Raw genomic sequence first — 19,685 nt, 5'->3', positions numbered from 1 at the left:
TGCATGGCAGAGCCCCTGAAGCAGATCACAGTACTTCAAATCATAGTTTAAAAATACTCAACATCTCTTGCTATGTGTGCTAAGCAGGAGGGCCTAAGAAGAACAAAGACCATCACAGAAAGTTCCTCTAAAACACCAACCTCATGAAATCCATATGGACCACTCCTTTCTTTGTCTGCATTGCCAAAGTACCATTCCTTTTCACTCTCTCTTTTCATATCTGGAGCAGCTTCGATTACATTGCTCTAAGTTTTAAAAAGATGTAGTTATTTTTCAAGGCAGAAATCTAAGGGGGCAGATATCATAAAAAAGTAACACAGTACTAACTTTCTAGGTTTATACGCCCTTGAAAAATCACCTAAATTTCAGGTGACCTTATCTTAAGAGTAAAGTATTAGATGTCCAACCGAGCAGTCCAAAAATGCTATTTCCCTACTAATAGGCATTTGAAATAAATGGTTTCCTAAATTCACTTGGCAATCTAAACTAAATTCAAAGACATCTGCATTCCCTATGGTCATTAATAAATTCTCAGGCCAGTAAAATTTTAGTAGCAAAGAATATTATAAATAGCTATATAAATAAATATAACATTAACTTTAAACCACAATGCTGAAAACATTAAAGTTCTTTTGAGGGAAGAAAACTCCAACCAAAAATTTCAATAATCATCTGTGATCGAAGAGTTAAAATACTAAAAGGGAGGTTTTTAATGCTTTTAAACACTTTCAATCTACTACCCTCACTGCAGTAATTCTTATAATTTTATGTATCAATGTTTATGGGAACCAAAGATAAAATTTTTATGTAGTTAGTATATTTTATTAAAACAGGTTTTTAACTACCCTCATAATTACTACTTATGATTAGATTCATATAGAGAGGCACAGCAAAGTGGTTAAGTGCTTAGAATCTGGGTTCTAACTCTGGCTCTGTTCCTTAATGGTTGGTCCTGGGTAATACACTTGGCTTCTCTGTCCTGCAGTTTTCTATAAAATGGGAGGGCCACCAGGGAATTTAAAGAGTTAATATATCATGTATTCCAAAATAGTACTGGGTATACTGTCACTCTACAGAAGCATTACAATTACTATTATGTATACCTGATAATAGAAAATGCCATATTCTAAATATTCAAATAGCACTTTTGTACATAACTCAGCCAAAAACTAACATGGAACATCTCCTCGAACCAGGAGATTAAACAAAACCAAAACGTAACACCAAAAAAAATCACCAGTGAACTAGGTATGGATTTCTTCTACTCGTTAGGTACTGAAAGTTAGCTTTCAGTAGAGACCTGGAGCTCTATCCTCTTACTGTCTGGTTTCAATAAGGCCTCCAGATTTCTAAAGGCAAAATATATTCTCAGTGGCTGTCAATGGTATAAGTTCTAATTACATAACTGACAAATTCAGTTTAAATCTTACAGATTGCATTGCCTCAAAATAAACCACATTAGAAATACAGTTACTTTCAACACTGTCCATTTGAGAATGTTCTTATGGTTATTTCAACTTTTACTGGCCACATTCAGGGCCACATATACTGACACGTTTTCATGTCCATTTTTAGGATTCTTTTTGTGAAATCTAGATAAGCATACATACTTGCAGTGGTACTGTAGCTCGGCTCACGTGGAGATGTGCAAGGGTAAGCAAGTCCACAAGGATTCTAATTCCATTTGAATCCATGAGATCTTTAACATTTCTCTGGAAGGCAAAAACACTTTTACCTAACTGAAAATTTATCTTTCCAATAGGTGCTATTACAAAAAGACTCTCAAAGAAGAAAACATTTAGGATCTCTTTGGAAAAGCTGACATACAACTGATATTACTTAAGTGTTTTCAGGATTATGTGTTCAACAAACATGAATTTAGATAAATGTGAAAAGGCCAAAGCAAAGAAACAGCATAAAGAATTTTTACTTAAACATATTCTCAGCAAATAAAAATAAAAATAAACAAAGCCTGGCAGGAGCAACACCCACGATAAATTCTGTGGTTCTCGAATTATCCAGCATTTTCCTAGATTTTTTTTGTTAATAGCCAGATTATTATATAATCAGAAATAAAATCTAGTATATTGAAAAACCTTTTAATGTTCCAGTTCTTATAAACTTAAGATAAAAACTGGCAATTTCTTAGAAGTTCGGAAGAGATTATAATTTAAATTTTCATAAAACTTATTAATTATACTTCATTTTAAAATGTGCACTATTTTCTAAAAGTGAGAATAAAACTAAGCAAGTGAGAATATCATGAATTTTAGAAATAAAAGACTTGCTCAGATTTCACTGCAACATCATATAATTGTGAGTTAATGCTACATTTACAACTATGAATTCTTGTTAGAAACCAATATTAACCTATTAAAATGTCTTTTTTTTTTTTTTTTTTTTTTTAAAGATTTAGTGCCTGGGTGGCTCAGTCAATTAAGTGCCTTAGGCTCAGGTCATGATCTCATCAGCAGGGAATCTACTTGTCCCTCTCTCTCTGCCCTCCCCCACTGCCTGAACTCTCTCTCAAATAAATAAGTAAAATCTTAAAAACAAATGAAATTTTCCTTAAAAAAAAAAAAGATTTATTTATTTGAGAGAGAGAGAGGATATGTGAGAGGGGCAGAGAAGGGGGAGAGAGTCCCAAGCAGACTCCACACAGTGGGGCTCAATCTCACCACCCTAAGATCAAGACCTGATCTGAAACTAAGAGTCAGAAGCTTAGGGGCACCTGGGTGGCTCAGTCATTTAGCGTCTGCCTTCAGCTCAGGTCATGATCCCAGTGTCCTGGGATCCAGCCCCACATCAGGCTCCCTGCTCAACACGGAGCCAGTTTCTCTCTCTCAGCTCCCCCATACTTATGTTCCTTCTCACTCTATCAATCTCTATCAAATAAATAAATAAAATCTTGTGGGAATAAGAGTCAGATGCTTAACCAACTGAGCTCCCTAAAATGTCTTAAAAAAGAAAATGTGGGGACGCCTGGGTGGCTCAGTCGGTTAAGCCACTGCTTTCGGCTCAGGTCTTAATCTCAGGGTCCTGGGATCGAGTCCCGCATCGGGCTCCTTGCTTGGCAGGAAGCCTGCTTCTCTCTCCACCTCTGCCTGCCACACTGCCTGCTGTGCGCATGTGCTCACGTGCTTGCTCTTTCTCTCTCTCTCTGACAAATAAATAAATAAATAAAATCTTAAAAAAAAAATGTGAAGAGCTAAAGTGCCTCTGGAGCTTGTCTTCAAAATTACTTTATCATCAAAATGTACACTGAATAAATAAGAAACCTTCCATTTTATGTCAAACATTTATTTTACTTCAAGTCCAATCCTACAGAGTCCCTAGAGAAAAATCAGCTATTGGATTTCATCTCTCATTATTCTTCATTCAGAATTTTATTATCATTAATTTACTCAGTATCTGTAACAGTAGGACAGAATGTACGGAGAATATTTGGCAAAAAATTTTCACTCCAGAAGTTGATAGCACAAAGAGATTTCTGATCTAAAAGGAGAAGATAAGAAAAGAATCATGTCTGGATAATTAGCTCAAACTGTAATAATTTATCTTTTTGTTATATATTCGTGTGATTTATTTCCAAATAACTGTACACTTAAGCAAAAATACTGTACCTTATTAAGGATCAACTTGTTAAGGAAGAGGATCAACCGATCTCGTTCAAGTTTATCTGTGCACTATTGAAATAAATGAGAATTTAGTCAGAAGTGAACATAAACACAAACTAAGTTATTATCATCACTAGACAAACAACAGTCAATAAGAAATAGTCATCTTTTAAATGTCAAGAACATGAGAGAAGACTATTCATTATTCTTTAATTCCTCAATGTCTTACATTCCCCGAAATTTTATATAACTTATCTAATTTCCCTAGAAAGGCATATATTTTAAAAGTCAAAAACAGAGTACTTTAACATGTATTGTATACATATACAAATACATGCTTTAATATATGAACATTGAGACAAATTACCCCAGATGACACTTCTCAATTAAGGAAATATTCTAAAGAATGGTTAATGATATTTCATATAAACCACATCATGATGAACACAAACAAGAAGGAAAAATGTATCTGCCTAAGAAATACAAAGGCTATGCTACAAGTACTCGGGTTTGCTGGAGTTAACAGCGAATTAGAATTCAATAGCACAATCTGGTCTAACAACAAACAATAAAAATTTTCATCTGGTTATCTTATTTCCTAGGTATGCTTTTATGATCTTATCCAGAATCAGTTTTCTAATATACAAAGTATGATTGACAGTTAAGGTAATTATAATAAGCACTGATGGCCATTTAAAAACCGGTGAAATGGTTCTAGGCAGTTCACTGAAATTCAAAATGTTAAATATAAGAGGAATATAAGCACAAATGAAAGAACAAAGTGTATATACAGCAACAAGTAGCTTATACTCGTATCTGAGTTGCAGGATAGATGAACAGGTCACTATGTTCTTTCCCCCAGCCAACCTCAAGTGTTAAAGGACAAACTTTCTAAAATGTACTAACTCAAGGTTCCCCTTTTTTGGCTATCATTATAGTTCTAAAAACTTTTATAATCTTCACACTGAAATTCAGCATGCTAGCCAGTGCCTGGGTGGCTTGGCTGGTTAAGCGTCTGCCTTTGGTTCAGGTCATGATCCCAGAGTCCCAAGATCGAGTACACCATCACGTTCCTTGCTTGGCAGGGAGTCTGCTTCTCCCTCACCTTTTGCCCCTTCCCACCACTCATTCTCTCTCTATTTCTCTCTCAAATAAATACATAAAATCTTTTAAAAAAAATTTAGTGTGCTAGCATAATTTAAGATTCTTCTGAACTGGAAAACCAAGTATATACACAAACCCAACAGTCACTATTTCTTTTATACACTGGTCCAACTCGTCCACACTTAAAGATTGGCAAATAAGTCACTAAAGTTCAAAAGCAGCAACTGAAAAAAATAAACTTGACATGTACAAACACTAACCCATTAGTCATTTTCTATTCATCTAACTTATATTTAACTAAGTATAATATAAACTACACAAAACTCATACAGAAAGTTATGTTAACAATGTAATCAAACAGAATTTATATTCAGTTGAAAATTTAACAAGTACCCAAAAGGCACTATCAAGTAGCAGTTTCCTTAAATGATATTCTTACCCTCTCTAACATTCCGATGATATATCTTGTATCTGTAAAAGGTCCTATTTCTTCATGACATCTGCCATAAACAATAGCAAGAGCTTGTAAACATAAACACTTCATGTTTACTTTTGGGGTGAGCAGGAAACGATGATAGAGCTCGTTGAAAAATTCATACCTAGATTTTTTAGAGAAAGTTCACAATGGAATCAGCCATGAAACTAACAATGAAATCAAATATAACAATTTATGAAGAGTAGCTTACGATCTCTTAATTGATCCACTTTCTTCATTCTCATCTTCCTCCAATAGTAATCTCAGGTAATAGTCTCCTATTTTGATTTCCTCTGCCAGGCACTCATATTTAACCTTTATTAATAAATGTACATTAGAGTATTTTAGTTTACAAGAAAGTGTTGGCAGTTTCCACATAATACTTCTTAAATTCTGTTCAGAGCTTTTTTCTTTTCTTGTAAGGCCACCTTTAGTAGGAAAAAAATTCATCATTTCTTAAAATATCTGATAATTCATTATTACTAATATAACTTACTATTCTAGTTAAATGTTACGGAGTTGGAATTCTATGCCAAATTTACTAAAGTAAAACTTGCTGATAAAAACTTTCACAGGACTATATGGTATTAATGAGGCTGAAGAGAAGGAAGACTTACAACACTGTTAAGAGATAATCTGCTTCACTCCTTTCTCAGTTTGTGACAATCAACTATGGAGTAAATGATCCTGCACCACACACGGTTTGTGCAATTCATACAAGTTACCCCAGGTTTTTCCTCATCTCCCAAAACATCAACTACACTTTACGGTGTATTTTTATTTATTCATTCTCTGCATGTCACATTACCCCAGATTACAAAGGAGGTACACATGAAGGAGAAGTCCATGATGATCAGGAGTTATGGAAGCACCATGACCTTTGTACTCAAGCTGCTTGTCTAAAGTAAAGATTTGCAAGCAACTGTAAAAAGGAATTCTACTGACCAGATTATTATAATTCTTTTTCCTAAGCCTAAAATAACTAATTTCTAAAAATATAAATTCTATAAAATCAAATATAAATATATACGTATATCCATTTCACTTTCCTTCTATAAACTGAGCATTCAATTCAGTCAACTTCTATTTACTAAATATATACTGTGCGTGCCATGCGCTGTTCTAGTCGTCAAATAAACAAACATAAAAATTATTGTCCTTGCCGGAGTAGCAGATAAAAAAGCAAAATACACAGGGTAATTGGGTGACAGTAAGTATTATGGGATGAAATAAAGCAGGGAAAGGGAGAGGGAGGGGGAGAGAGTAGAAGGTTGTATGTATATACAAAGAGGGCCGCATTTTTAAAGATTTATTCATTTTTAGAGAGAGAATGAGTAAAGGGGTGGGAGGAGGGGGACAGGGAGAGATCTCAAGCAGGATCCTTGCTGAGCATGGAGCCTGACACAAGGCTCGATCTCACAACACTGAGATCATGACCTGAGCTGACATCAAGAGTTGGACGCTTAACCAACTGAGTCACCCAGACACCCCAAGGGCTGAATTTTTTTAAACAGAGTGGCCAGGAAAGGCGTATTCAGATGATGACATTCAGTTAAAGACCTGAGGGAAAAAACAAGTTATAAAACTATCCAGGGAAAAAGAATATTCTACTAAGAAGGAATAGCAAGTAGAGAAAGATCTTCAGTCAAGAACATGAATCTGGTGGTTTCCAGGGAACTTGGTGTTGCTGCAGCAACAGTGAAAAGGGTGAGTAGTAGATCATGAGATCAAAGAAAGAATGCTTGGGATTAGAGGATACGCAAATCCTGTCTCTCTCTCTCTCTCTTTTTTTTTTTTTTTTAAAGATTTTATTTATTTATTTGACAGAGAGAGCAAGAAAGCACAAACAGGGGGAACAGCAGAAGGAGAAGGAGAAGCAGGCTCCCTGCTGAGCCAGGAGAATGATGCCGGGCTGGATCCCAGGACCCTGGGATCATGCCCTGAGCCAAAGGCAGAGGCTTAACCATCTAAGCCAGCCAGGAGCCCCGTAAATCTTATCTCATAAGTCATTTGAAGGACCCCAGGCTTTTTCAAAGTGAGAGAAGCACCAGAGGGCTCTGCGCACATAAGTGACATGACCTACTTTATTTTAACAAGATCACAATGCTCCTATGTTGATAAGATTACAAGGAGGCAAGGGTGGAAGCAGAGATACTGCTACAATCCCACAAAGAGAGGAGGGTTGGGTTCTGGACAAATTTTGGAAGTGTACTAAACAGGATTTGCTGACAAACTGGATGTGGGGCATAAGAGAAAAGATGACTTCAAGGGCTTTGACTAGAAATTAAGAAGGAGCCATTATCTAAGACCAGAAAGACTACAAGAGAAGTAGGTTTGGGAGCAGAGCAAGTGCACAGTTTTAGAGCTACATTCTAGTTGCTTATTGGACATCCAATTATAAAATAAGAGTATGAAGTCTCAGAAAGAAAATCTGAGATAAAAATCTGGAGGCCACCAGCAAAGAAAAAACAGTTAAAGCCATAAGACAATAAATATAAATATGAGGTCCAAGAACTGGTCCTTTGTGCCAGTTTAGCAGTAGGGAAAATAAGAAAAATGAACAAAGGAGGAGTGCACAGTGAAAGAGGAGAAAATCCAGGATAATACAGATTCCCAAAACCAAAGTAAAGGAAGTTTTTTGAGGAGGAGGGATTGAGCACAATCAAATCACTGTATTTTGCAAATGCAGCTGGATTAAAGCAAAGCCTACAGGATCATGAGTATGTTCAAATTCACAACTGCTATGAAAGCTTACATTATGCACACACTTTTCTTGATCTTATTCTATTGTTCTTCACATGAATATTTTAATAGCAAAGTAAAATATGGGGGTGCCCGAGTGGCTCAATCGGTTAAGCATCTGCCTTGGCTCAGGTCATGATCTTAGGGTCCTGGGATCGAGCCCCGCATCAGGCTCCCTGCTCAGCGGAGAGCCTGCTTCTCCCTCTCCCTGCTGCTCTGCCTACTTATGCTCTCTCTCCATCTAATTTAAAAAAAAAAAAAAAAAAAAAAAAAAAAAAAAAAGTAAAATATGGCCACATTCAGAATCAATTACCACAAAAAAGTTAGTTAAACAAGGTACAAGTACAAGGAAAAAAGAACAAGCTGTATTTCAGTGGAGAAAAAAAATCTAAGGGGGAAAAAAATAAGCAAAGAACAGATCTAGAAAGGAGAAGACCAAACTCACTGAAACTCCTACATTCTCAGGTACAAAAGTTCAGGTACAAAGCTGAGTTACTTAATGTAATGAATTTTTATTTTTTGTCTCAGACAAAAATAAAAGTTTTCTAGTATTTCCTCCATAAAATTAAAAGGGAAAGGTAAAAAAATGTTATATAACCATAAATCTTTGAAAAACACTCCAAAAATAACATGTGCTTCCAAAAAGAAAAAATTGGTATTACAAAAATTAAACTTTACCTCAAATTCATGGTGGTTCCAGGAGATCACATTAGCACTACCAAGCTCTCTATCAATATTAAATGCTCTCATTTCAGATTCAAGACAATCTCTCAGTTCTTCTCGTGTTTTGAAATTCCAAATTAGGTTTGACTTGGCATGATCCTGACCAAACCTATACATATAATCAGAAAATAGTAGGAAGCAATAAACATTTTAAAAAAATCTATAAACGTCACTTACTGCTTTATAATAAGAAAACAGTGGAATTAACAAACTTCAGCAAAAACTATGTTCTTTATGAAGAACATAAAATCTCTGTAAATTAAGTATAGTACAATGTAAATGGTAGAATCTTGGTGATAGGTAACAGGTGTACACTGTAAAATTCTTTGACCTTTTCGGTATGTTTGAAAGTTTTCATAATAAAACACTAAAGAAAAAAAAAATGAACCCAAACTACAAAACCATATCTGTGTGGATTTCAAAACAAGGAACTGATATTTCAATTTCAATATTTATTGCTAGTATAAATTTCAGTCAGAAAATAATTACAATTGACTATCAAATTTCAGGTTGGGAATAAGAATTTCTGAACTATGCACCTGGGTATGAAGTATGTAGGATGAGCAACATTCTAGATTAAAATGTTACAAACTACCCAAGAAAGAATACAGCTAAACAGCCAAGTTCTGATTGATATTTGTAAAATATCTTCGTTTTACTCCTAGAATAATTTAACTGCAGTAATAAATTTGGACACAGGTCTGAATTGGAGGTGGATGGGCATCATATCCTTCTGTTTTCATTCTGCAACACTCCTAGAAAATCTGATGTTAGAGTTCAAGAGAGTTCTATGGGAGACAACATAATTGAAGGATTTCTGAGAAAGAAAACCAATATTCTTAAGACCATACTATATACTACATTTATATTCTATACTTTAAAAGTACCGTGAGAAGTTTCCAAAGCACATTATTTTCCTTTATCAGCCAAGGTATAATCAATATGTCAGCTTCCAGAGTAAGTATTGTAAATTACCCCAATTTGGAGTTAGCAAATCTCCAAACTGTTTCAAAGTCTATGTGTGTATGTCCGTGTATGTGTGTTTGGCATGGAGAAACAGTGGGCAGGGCCAGTAGATGGAGAAGGGGTAAAAAGATCAGAAAGGCTGGAAAGTATATTCAGCCAGCTAAGCTGGATACCATTTCCTACATGTCTCCTTATGTTTTCATCATCTACCACTTTTAAGTAGCCATCTCAAAGCCTTAATAAAAATTTAAAGATAACTTTAGCTCCTCAGTCTACCAACACTCTTAAAAGACATTAACATATGGAAGCATCATTAATCATACCAATCTTAACAGTTATAATTCTTGACCTTGAGAGCGTAAAAATAGCCATAGCATAGAGCACTAGTTTCAGGCAAGAAAAACCCATCATGGTTCTTCTAATGGCAATGCCAAATTTAATCTGTTGGAAAAGAGGCTTTAAGTTTACCTATAATAGAAGAGATCCCAATTTGCTTCTATTTTTATTCTTTGTCTTCTCTTTCGAAGAACCACTGGCTTTTGATTTATATTCTGGAAAAAACAAAAATAACACTTCATAATGCTCAATCTGGGGCTACCGAATAGGCTCAGTGAGAAAAATCATCACTTTATAAGTGATGAGAAACACGTTCTACATCAAATTTCGGCAGAAATAAATTAATGAAGCCAAATCTATAGGATACGAATATAAAATTTGTATCACAATGTGATAAATATGGTACTAGCAGATAATTCTAGTGTTGTTGAAATATTTTCCAAGTAGCCTAAAGTTATTGTTTCAATACCAAATTGTTACAGTTTATAGTGATGACTGATAAAATTTATAGTGATCAAAAAGTGACTTGTTTTAAACATTTACATGCAGTTAATACATAAGTCATGGGAAAACAATAAATGCAAAAGATTACAGGTTATTAAACTGCTATCAAAGCCATAAGGAGCAAGTATAAATTGAAACAGCTGATGGACAAGAAATAAGAATCTACATTCAGACACATGTGAGGTGAGATATGAATTTATTAGACAAAGAATCTCAAAGACAACTCCACATGCCAGGCAGCTGAATGCATTTCACACATGTAGCAGGTACTTAAACTCACCGTATTGTTTCTGTCCTGAATTTAAGTTTAAAAAGGAAAAAATGAAAAAGTTTTAAATAAAAATGAGAGTGAGCCTGTATGTGTTAAGCTGTATCTATCATACAAACTTCAAGAGGAGGTCGCAATTATAAATCATCTCATTTTAAGACAGAAGGCGGCCCACCTGCTTCTCTAAGTCTATGACTCAAATTTTAGGAAGTCATAAACCCTTTTGAGAATACAAAGAAAGCTATAGCCCTATTCCAGAGAAAGACATATACGTAAGGCTTGTAACTAACTGAAGGGGAGGATTTCAAAGATTTCTTGAAGTCTATACATGGGCTGGTAGTTAGGAATCTCCTCTCCAAGTGAAGCCTGAAGATATGGTAGACATTAAAATTCTGACCTTTGATGTGACAGAACCAAAAAGTAGAAAGTAGTAGAGATTAAAACACAAAAGTCTGTAAGTAACTTCATTAAAGAAGTGACAAATTATATAAAACAAAGCAGGAAAAAAAAAGAATAAAAGGAATAAAGCCTAAATGAGTAATAAAATTTAAAAAGTAAATACTGTTTAAAATACAAAACCTACTGGTCATATAAGGAACTGTCTCTTGCAAATTTTAATTCTGTGCACCCTCATGAAAACTAATGAAAGGTGACTTGAATAAAGCACATAAACAATTGAAAGATTTAGTTTTAATGATAAAACTTTCTCTGTAATTTCTAATTAAGCAGCACTTTCTTCAATTTCCCCTGTACTCAGGACAAAAAGCTGGGAGTACAGAGTAGTGAAAATGTAAATGCTATACACAAAAAGCACAATCAGTTCTCTCCATAAACAGAGTTCACAGATTCACGAGACTTAGGCTAAAACCCCTAACTAGCTAAACAAATTCCTCAACTAAAATAACAGAAGTAAGAAAAAAGCAATATTATACATTGGCCAATGGTTATTATTAATCGAACACACAGCAATAGCTACAAATGAAATTGACTTAAAAACATTCTGATTATAAAGAAATGCAGTTCCTTTTAAGCCTAGCCAGTTAATCTTGACAATGGTTAGTTTTCAGACTAGCTAAAGCACATGATCATTCCATATTTGGGTGTTATTATTTCTACAAACAAAAGAATCACAAAGATTATTCACTGTTTCCTAAAGAAATTAACATTAAAAATGGCACTACAGCAAAAACAATCCATTTGCTACTGAAACACTTTCTTGACCAGCAGTTCTATTTGGCATCCTTATTTGTTCAAAGTTTTAGATAACACCCACATAAATGAAACCAACAGAACAATAAAACATTATTGATATTTACAAATATATTATTTTTCCTCTGAATTGTTGTCTTTAAATAGCATGTGTTATCTGCATTTACAGCTAAATGAGCTTTGCGTTCAAACTTTTGTTGGATAGATGTATATGAAATCAGATGCCAAAAACTTACTTCAGTTAATTACATCCAACAGCTTGAACAACTATTTTAGAAATAGGCTTAACTACCTGAACTCAAGAGGTCATAATTTTTAATATCTGAAAATCATTCATATCCTATCTGTAGATTTTCAATTACTCAAATGGTATAGAAATATTATCATGACCAGACATATATAGCGCGTCTATTATTACCTTGGTTTTTTTTTTTAGAGAGAGAGAGAGAGAGATAGGAGAAGCAAGTGAGTGGGGGTGGGGTGGAAAGAATCTTAAGCAGCACACTCCGCACAGACCTTGACAAAGTGCTTGATCGCACAACCCTGAGATTGTGACCTGAGCTGAAATCAAGAGTCAGATGCTTAAATGACTATGCCACCCAGGTGCCCCTATAATTACCCTACTTTTACATCAAAGCAGCCCTACAAAGTAGAAAAGGGAGGCATTGTTATTCTGATTTTATGGAAGAGGAAAGTAACGCTCTGAAAACCTGTAAGTTGTTTTATGGGTTAATAAACCACAAAATTAGGCTCAGATGTAGGTTAAACAGTTCAACATGGAAGATTCTCCTCACTATCCTAGCCATTTAGAAAGCATGTCTAGTTCTTAATCTCAAGAAACAAACTGAGGGTTGCTGGGGTGGTGAGAGGGTGGTAGCAATAGGATGGCTGGGTTGTGGCCATAGGGGAGGGTATGTGCTATGGTGAGTGCTGTGAAATGTGTAAGCCTGATGATTCACAGACCCGTACCTCTGGGGCAAATAATACATTATGTTAATAAAAATAATTAAAAAAATTTAAAGTATGTCTAGTGATTCCTTATATTGCATATGTCACTTACACAGATCAGCATGAACTCTTTAGGCTCAAGTTCTATAGAACTGAATTTTGGGCTCAATTTCAGATAGACACAAAAGACTACAATTGTTCTGTAGCACTGATTCCTATGTCTAGATGTTCAGGAAATTCGTAAGAAACCTGTTCAGTGAGATATTTATATTATTTTCTCTGTATAAAGAAATAGCTACCATAAGTAGAGATGGTTTAAAGGAAAGAATGTAAGTGTGGTCAATAAAAATGGTGAGATCAAGTCAACTTTAGTTGATTTAACCATTGTACATTCCATCCTAGAGAGAAGAATATGCATTACTGAATTAGGTTCTACTGATCATACTACATGCTAAAGAGTGAGACTAAAACTGTTTTTGACCTGGCCTTGATTTGAGGAGCTAATATTGAATAATTTAAGTACACACAGTAAATTTAAAAATGTGAATCTTATAACCAAAGCACCTGTCTAGCTCTGAATAAAAATGCTGAAGATGAGCACCTTTATTTTTATAGCTATAAAATAAAATTCAGAGAAGGAAGGAAAGAAGCAGATTCATACAAATAAATTAGCATGGAAACTAGAAGTCATGGAAGAAAACCTAAGAGTGGAATTTTATATTAAATTTCATATAAAATACCTAACTAAAATCCTAATCACTGATTCATAAAACTATGAATTAAGAAAAATTTATATAAAAATACGAATCACAATTAGGTGACATTTCTTCCTATGTTCAGTCAGAAATATCTGACTACCCTCTCTGTGAACAACAATGAAAGCAAACCTACAATACACAGAAGTGCTAGAAGTCTGGAAGCAGATTTTTACCTCTTTTTGCGCAATGCCCATTCTATCCCTCCAGTGCATCAACACAAGATCTACTTTTTCTTTGGCAAATTTTTCAACTTCCTTAGCAGCTTTTCCAGCTAGTCTTTGCCACTCTGGAACTTTATTAAATTTTCCATACTGATCCTGTAAAATAACATTAAAATCCATTATAGTCCTGTTTGCAAATTTATTTTTAAAATCTAAGTAAAGCTGAGTCACACTATTTATTTTACATAAAATACATACTGGATGTTGGGGACTCAGTGAAGAAACAAAGTGAAAATTCCTACAATAAATTATACTTTTGTCCAAGAAATCTTAACTTTTCTGCTTAAGTTTCAAGATGACTCCTATGTGAAGGGTGGCAAGATGTGAATGGGAGATGGGCATAAATAGAAAAATGGAGTGAGGAAAGGAAAAGAACACATACAAGACATTATTACAATGGTGTATCTTGAAAGATGTTTAAGTAATTTTCTCAGAGATAGCCTAACCTTAATAAAAAAAACAGCTTTTGTTAGAAAAAAAAATTCCTACCTAAGTTACTTTTTCACTATTGGCCCCTTTCACCAACATTTATCAATCACACATTATATGCGAAATATCACATTATACATTTGAAACTTAAAAAAAAAAAAATCCATTCCTGAATGTGCCAATAAGCTGAGTTAAGGAAACAAAACATACAAGGTTACTACTATTCATAATACTAGGTTGAGGTGATGGTTTTAAAACTCTATAAATATATGAAAAATTACTGAACTGTACACTCAGAATAGGTGAATTATATGGGATGTAAATTTTACCTTAATAAAGCTGTTACTAATAATACTACTTTTAGTACTGCTATTCAATACAGTGAATTCTTGGTTTATGTCTAAAATTTTTAGTGTGTTTTACAAAGAGTGGTCTTTTCAACCTGAAAAGACACTTAGGACAATCTTTATTTACCATTGCTATTTTCACATTATCTCTAACATGCATCCGATCAGCATCCTTCTCAGGAACTGGATCTGAGCTGTCCAAGTAAGCCAGCAAGCCTGGCGGCTAAAAGCAAACAAACACAAAACATAAAATCCATTTTCAAGACAACGGCACCAAAGAAAATTTAGCTTTCAAAACCCAAATAAATACTATGATTTAAGCTACTGAGGTTAGCTTTTATGTGACAATTTATGTTAGCAATTATGTGACAACTCCTATGATATGCATCTTTTAAATAAAAAACAAACTAAAAAAATCCTTTAACAGTATAAACTTACTCAATGAAATTTTACTGGGCAAGAATACATAAATCTTCCCGGGCGTTCAACCGACTTACCAAAATGCGTTTCAACAAGTTCGTCGCAGTTGCATTATCAGCTGTCCAGAGTCCCACTAAATGTCTACTTAGCTGTCTGAAAAAAGCAGACGTTGAGAAAGGTTTGCTGCTTTATCTCAGCTAGAACAGAAAGGAATTTTTAAGAACAAAATATCATATAAGAAATATAGCTACAGCAGAGAAACCGTTCTGATGTTAAATACTTAAAGTTAGTATTTTAATGTGCAGAGGTGTATGAAAACTAATTCAAAATACTGTTAACATTTTAGAATTTTCTCCAAATCAAAGTGCGTTCCTGATAAACTCACTAATTTTCAGTGGACTGGAACATGAAAAAGTAAGTAGGTTTTTACCTCATTTAAAGAGGGAAAACAAGACAATTGGATTTGATGATGTTATTAGTTTGTGTAACAAGTCCTAATACAGCGATCATACAGCATTCTGGCATTCTTTGGAATTCTGCACATGAGTAAAAGTCAATAACTATGTTCTAATATAACCTACTTGGCAAGGTCAGAGATAGAAAATATTTTCAGTTTTGCAGTCTGGAGACTTAAAGCACTTAAAGCAAATTATTTTACTCATGCCACTTTAGAGGTAAAAGCGTATTTTAGTTCAAAGTGAACAACTAAGATCCGTGTTGAATTTATAACTTAGTGATTTATTAATCGGACCCTCACTATTATGCTCCTCATAAGCACAGAATATTTTTTTTTTCTGAGAATATATTTAATTCACTGTTGACCCTTCTGTGCTTCAGTAGGGATTCAAACTGTCATTTGCTACAAGAATGGGTGTGAAACCTATAAGAGAAATAACCCAAACTATAGACATATGTCCTTACAAGGTTACACTCCCAAAAGAAAAAAGTTTAAAAACCCAAACTGTACTCTGCGCTATCACCAAAAAAATGAACACTACTAAAACTATTCATTTCTATGTCTAGTTAAAAATTAACTACTTAATTACACTTATAATTTCCTTCACACGTATCAGGTAGGTATCATTTATCAGGGATTCCTAAAAAGCCTTTAAATAGGGATAAATGGGATAACTTTTCATCATGGTAATTTGTAAAAGATAATGCAAATGAAAAGTGGAAACTTGTATTATAAATTGACAGCTTTTCAATACTGTGACTGACCACAATAAAGAATGTAACTGATTGTTTAATATAAAGAGGAACACAACAAGCAAACATCGAACATGTGGGTTTAACGGAGTAAGACATTAAATTGTCTCTATTTTAATGGAAGATGGTATCTAGTATTACTTATAAGACAATACATCAAAGAAATAATCATTCTTTTAGGTCTTTTTGTCCTCTCAGGCAATGTAAAAGACTACTTTCATGGCTAACATTTATAAATTGAAGGATGCAGACAGCCTCTAAAATAGTATAAACAACAGAAAACCACTGGCAAGGCAGCATACCACCATGACATCCAATAACTGGATATAAGTGACAAAAAAAGGAAATTTGTGATATGATAACAAAGTAAACCTAAGTCAGCAATTACTGTTATCATTTAAAAAGTCAAAAGAATATGATGAAAATATTTTATGATATTCTTTTTTTTTTTTTAAACTAATGTGTCATAGTATGCTATGGATATCTGAAGGGTCACACATCAGGAATCATAAAGAAAAATTAAAAGGGATGGAATTTATATGGGCTGGAATAAGTGAATAGATTTATGTACTTCTGTACATTTAATTATTAAAAAATAGACAATTTACCAAAGTGGAAAATGTTTAACTATAAGAGATTTAGAATACCTAAGCCAGTTAGACAAGGTTTTCTTTATTCTTGGAGTACCTAATTGACCAAAGATATTTAAAAACTGACATGATGACCAGAGGAAATACAAAGAGAAAAAAGCCTGGGCATATGGTTCTAGTTCCATAAGCTTCTAGGCACTCTTTTCCATGTTCCAGTCCCATGACTATGTGTGTACAGCCATAATAGGAAAGTGAGGGGGAAAAAATTCACACAGATCTGCTTCCTCCCCCAAGCTCTCCAGGGGCAGGGGTAATGATCATCTAGGCACAATCTTTCTATAAGGAAAGGAAAAGGAGAACTAGGTAAATCAAAAGAAAAAGAAACATTTCCATAATCCAAACAGTCTGTTTTATGTAATATCCAAATCCATTTTATAAGCAGCAAGTTAATTTATAGCAAATTAAATTTAACCTACCTATTTGTAAGCATCCTTTGATCTGAGCTTATTGTAAACATCGCAGTATGCAAGTGTCGAGGTAAGGCACCTTCACTTAGGGCAAGCTCCTGCATTTTTGTAGCAATTTCTTTGTCACCTTCCTTTGGAAAAAGGGTAAGATGATCCCTAAGGCAGCATTCCAGAACAAACTATCCTAATTTTATAGAACTAATTTTACATCTCTAGTTAAATAATTATATAGTATACAATGTAATAAAAATTTGAAATGTAACTTAATTACCCAAAAATAACACAGATGATACAAGTAATTTTGAAAATAATATTTGCCCATGGAACAAGGTTTTAAATGTTTACAGATACATTTATCTTATGAATTATGCTTTGCTTAATTTAATATTAAAATTATGTTCATTCTCTGAGTTTATATAAGCCAATGAAAAGGAAAGGTGACTCAGGGAAATCAGTAATTCCTACCCAAGGCTTCTGCAAACCTGCCTTGCTTTTAATATTAACAATATATTCATTTTCATGGTGAACACAGTTCTTTATTTTTTTAAAAGAATGACGTGATAAACTGGAGTAGTTCTTTTCATCCTCATTTTACTTTGCTTTTAGATGGACTCACTCTGGCAACAGAGTTAAGACAGGGCTACTAATCAAAGGTAATCACAGAACTATGAATTAAGTAAGCAATGTGATATTTAAGACAGCCTGCTGGAAAGCAAAAATGCTCACAATATTATTAAAAAAAAAAAGCACAAGTATACAGTACAAGTGAATATGTATTATGTATATATCATTCTGACAGTATCAATACAAATATATACACAGTAGGTATACATATATATACATAATTTGCATGTGTACACATATAATTTTGAACACTACACGGTCTGAGACAAAATTTACCAAAATGCCAATAGTAGTTATCTCTGGATGATAAAAATATAAATGATTCATTTTATTTGTTCCTTGAATTTTTTCTGTAAACACCAATGTTTCTTCAAACACCACATACTGCTTTTACAATTAAAAAAAAATAATTTAAGATACTTGCCAGTATTTCAGTGTAAATAAAGTGTTCCTTACACAGATATCAGCTCTAGTCACTAGCTATGAGTGTGACATTGTGGCTTATATGATGCCCAAGTTTACATTTTGGTTATATCTGGCCTTCCATGAATGGCAATGAGGGTCAGGAACACACTTTTGTTTGGTCTCACAGTCCTAGCTGTCCTTGGCTGCCAGGTCTGTGAGAGATACATTACTTTGGAAGCTAAAAACCATTAGCTACAGAAAGAAAATTAGCTTAAGCTGTAAATACACACTAAAAAAGAAAAAAAAAAACAAAAACACCTTTGAGGTGTAATGCCTACATATAATTTTTTTAACACCTACTTAAGAGTATACTACTACTGTGCATTCATTTAGCTACATGTTATATTTACAATATATATTTATGTATTATGATATATTTCTATCACTGAGTTTTTTGGTAAAAGAAGCACTCTCACATTTTATCCAAATCACTACAAACAACAAAAAGAATTCAAAGCCATCTGATGTCATTGTAGACATCCAGTATGCAAGTTGATATTTATAACCATGATTTTATTTTCTAAAAATCAGAAGGCTAGAGCAACTATCTTAGATAAACAATATTCCATGTCTGACCAATGATACCATGCCCTGATCTCTAGAGCTTAATGATAAATGCATCTTAGCATGAGGAACTAATTTTTGTTACCATTCTTATTTAATACCACTTTGGTATGAACTAACTCCATTAATAGACTTCTATGTAACCTCAGTACCTAAAGATTTCAATACCACCAATACCACCATCCTCCACCCCCAAAAAGAGCAAGAGAGGAAAAATGCTAACTTTTAATTCTTTTAAATAACAAACAAAATACAAATAATGTAGGAACCGAAAGATTTATTTGCCCGAATCCCACTTACCTCACAACTTTAAACTCTTAGTTCAATATTGAGGATTGTTTCTGTAGTTTAAAACTAATTTCTGAATAAAGACTCAAAATTACTTTTCTGACCCAGAAAAATTGCATGTTTCCCATAAAGGCTAGAAGGTAATTTTGTCAGCTTCAATTAAAATAGCCAATCAACATTCAAGTAGGTTTAAAATTTCAAAAATGCTCTCACCTCTATTATTGCTTTCATAACCAATCCAGCTCCCTTTATGATTGCCATGGAAGGATGCTTTAAGATAGGGGAAAAAAGAATTAAAGAATAAAAGAATTTTATTGCAACATACTAGCTATTGCTTTTAAGGAGGATATACAATTTTATCAGCCATTAAAATTAGTAAAGGCTACATCTCAAAGTCAGATCACAGTCTGG

At 33.8% G+C, this 19,685-nt stretch overlaps 1 protein-coding gene across 2 annotated transcripts in view; it reads right to left on the bottom strand.

The window, feature by feature from the left end:
- The window catches only part of LOC111155013 (DnaJ heat shock protein family (Hsp40) member C13), a 119,100-nt gene that overhangs the window by 49,838 nt on the left and 49,577 nt on the right, over positions 1-19,685 (bottom strand). The window contains exons 16-28 of one of the 2 annotated variants that reach the window (XM_022515006.1): positions 19,488-19,544; positions 17,343-17,464; positions 15,145-15,220; positions 14,775-14,870; positions 13,824-13,967; positions 10,748-10,762; positions 10,096-10,178; positions 8,617-8,770; positions 5,408-5,511; positions 5,161-5,320; positions 3,624-3,686; positions 1,611-1,712; positions 141-245 (exon numbers count right to left, since the gene is read on the bottom strand). In XM_022515006.1, the coding sequence (XP_022370714.1) occupies positions 141-245; positions 1,611-1,712; positions 3,624-3,686; positions 5,161-5,320; positions 5,408-5,511; positions 8,617-8,770; positions 10,096-10,178; positions 10,748-10,762; positions 13,824-13,967; positions 14,775-14,870; positions 15,145-15,220; positions 17,343-17,464; positions 19,488-19,544 (1,281 nt within the window). The remainder of the gene's footprint in view (positions 1-140; positions 246-1,610; positions 1,713-3,623; positions 3,687-5,160; positions 5,321-5,407; positions 5,512-8,616; positions 8,771-10,095; positions 10,179-10,747; positions 10,763-13,823; positions 13,968-14,774; positions 14,871-15,144; positions 15,221-17,342; positions 17,465-19,487; positions 19,545-19,685) is intronic. The other variant, XM_022515007.1, reaches the window with a different exon arrangement.

The sequence above is a fragment of the Enhydra lutris genome, unplaced genomic scaffold (assembly GCF_002288905.1).
Source record: "Enhydra lutris kenyoni isolate GAN:26980312 unplaced genomic scaffold, ASM228890v2 scaffoldscaffold39, whole genome shotgun sequence".
Classification (NCBI taxonomy): Eukaryota; Metazoa; Chordata; class Mammalia; order Carnivora; family Mustelidae; genus Enhydra; species Enhydra lutris.
This window is presented reverse-complemented; position numbering and strand designations above follow the sequence as displayed.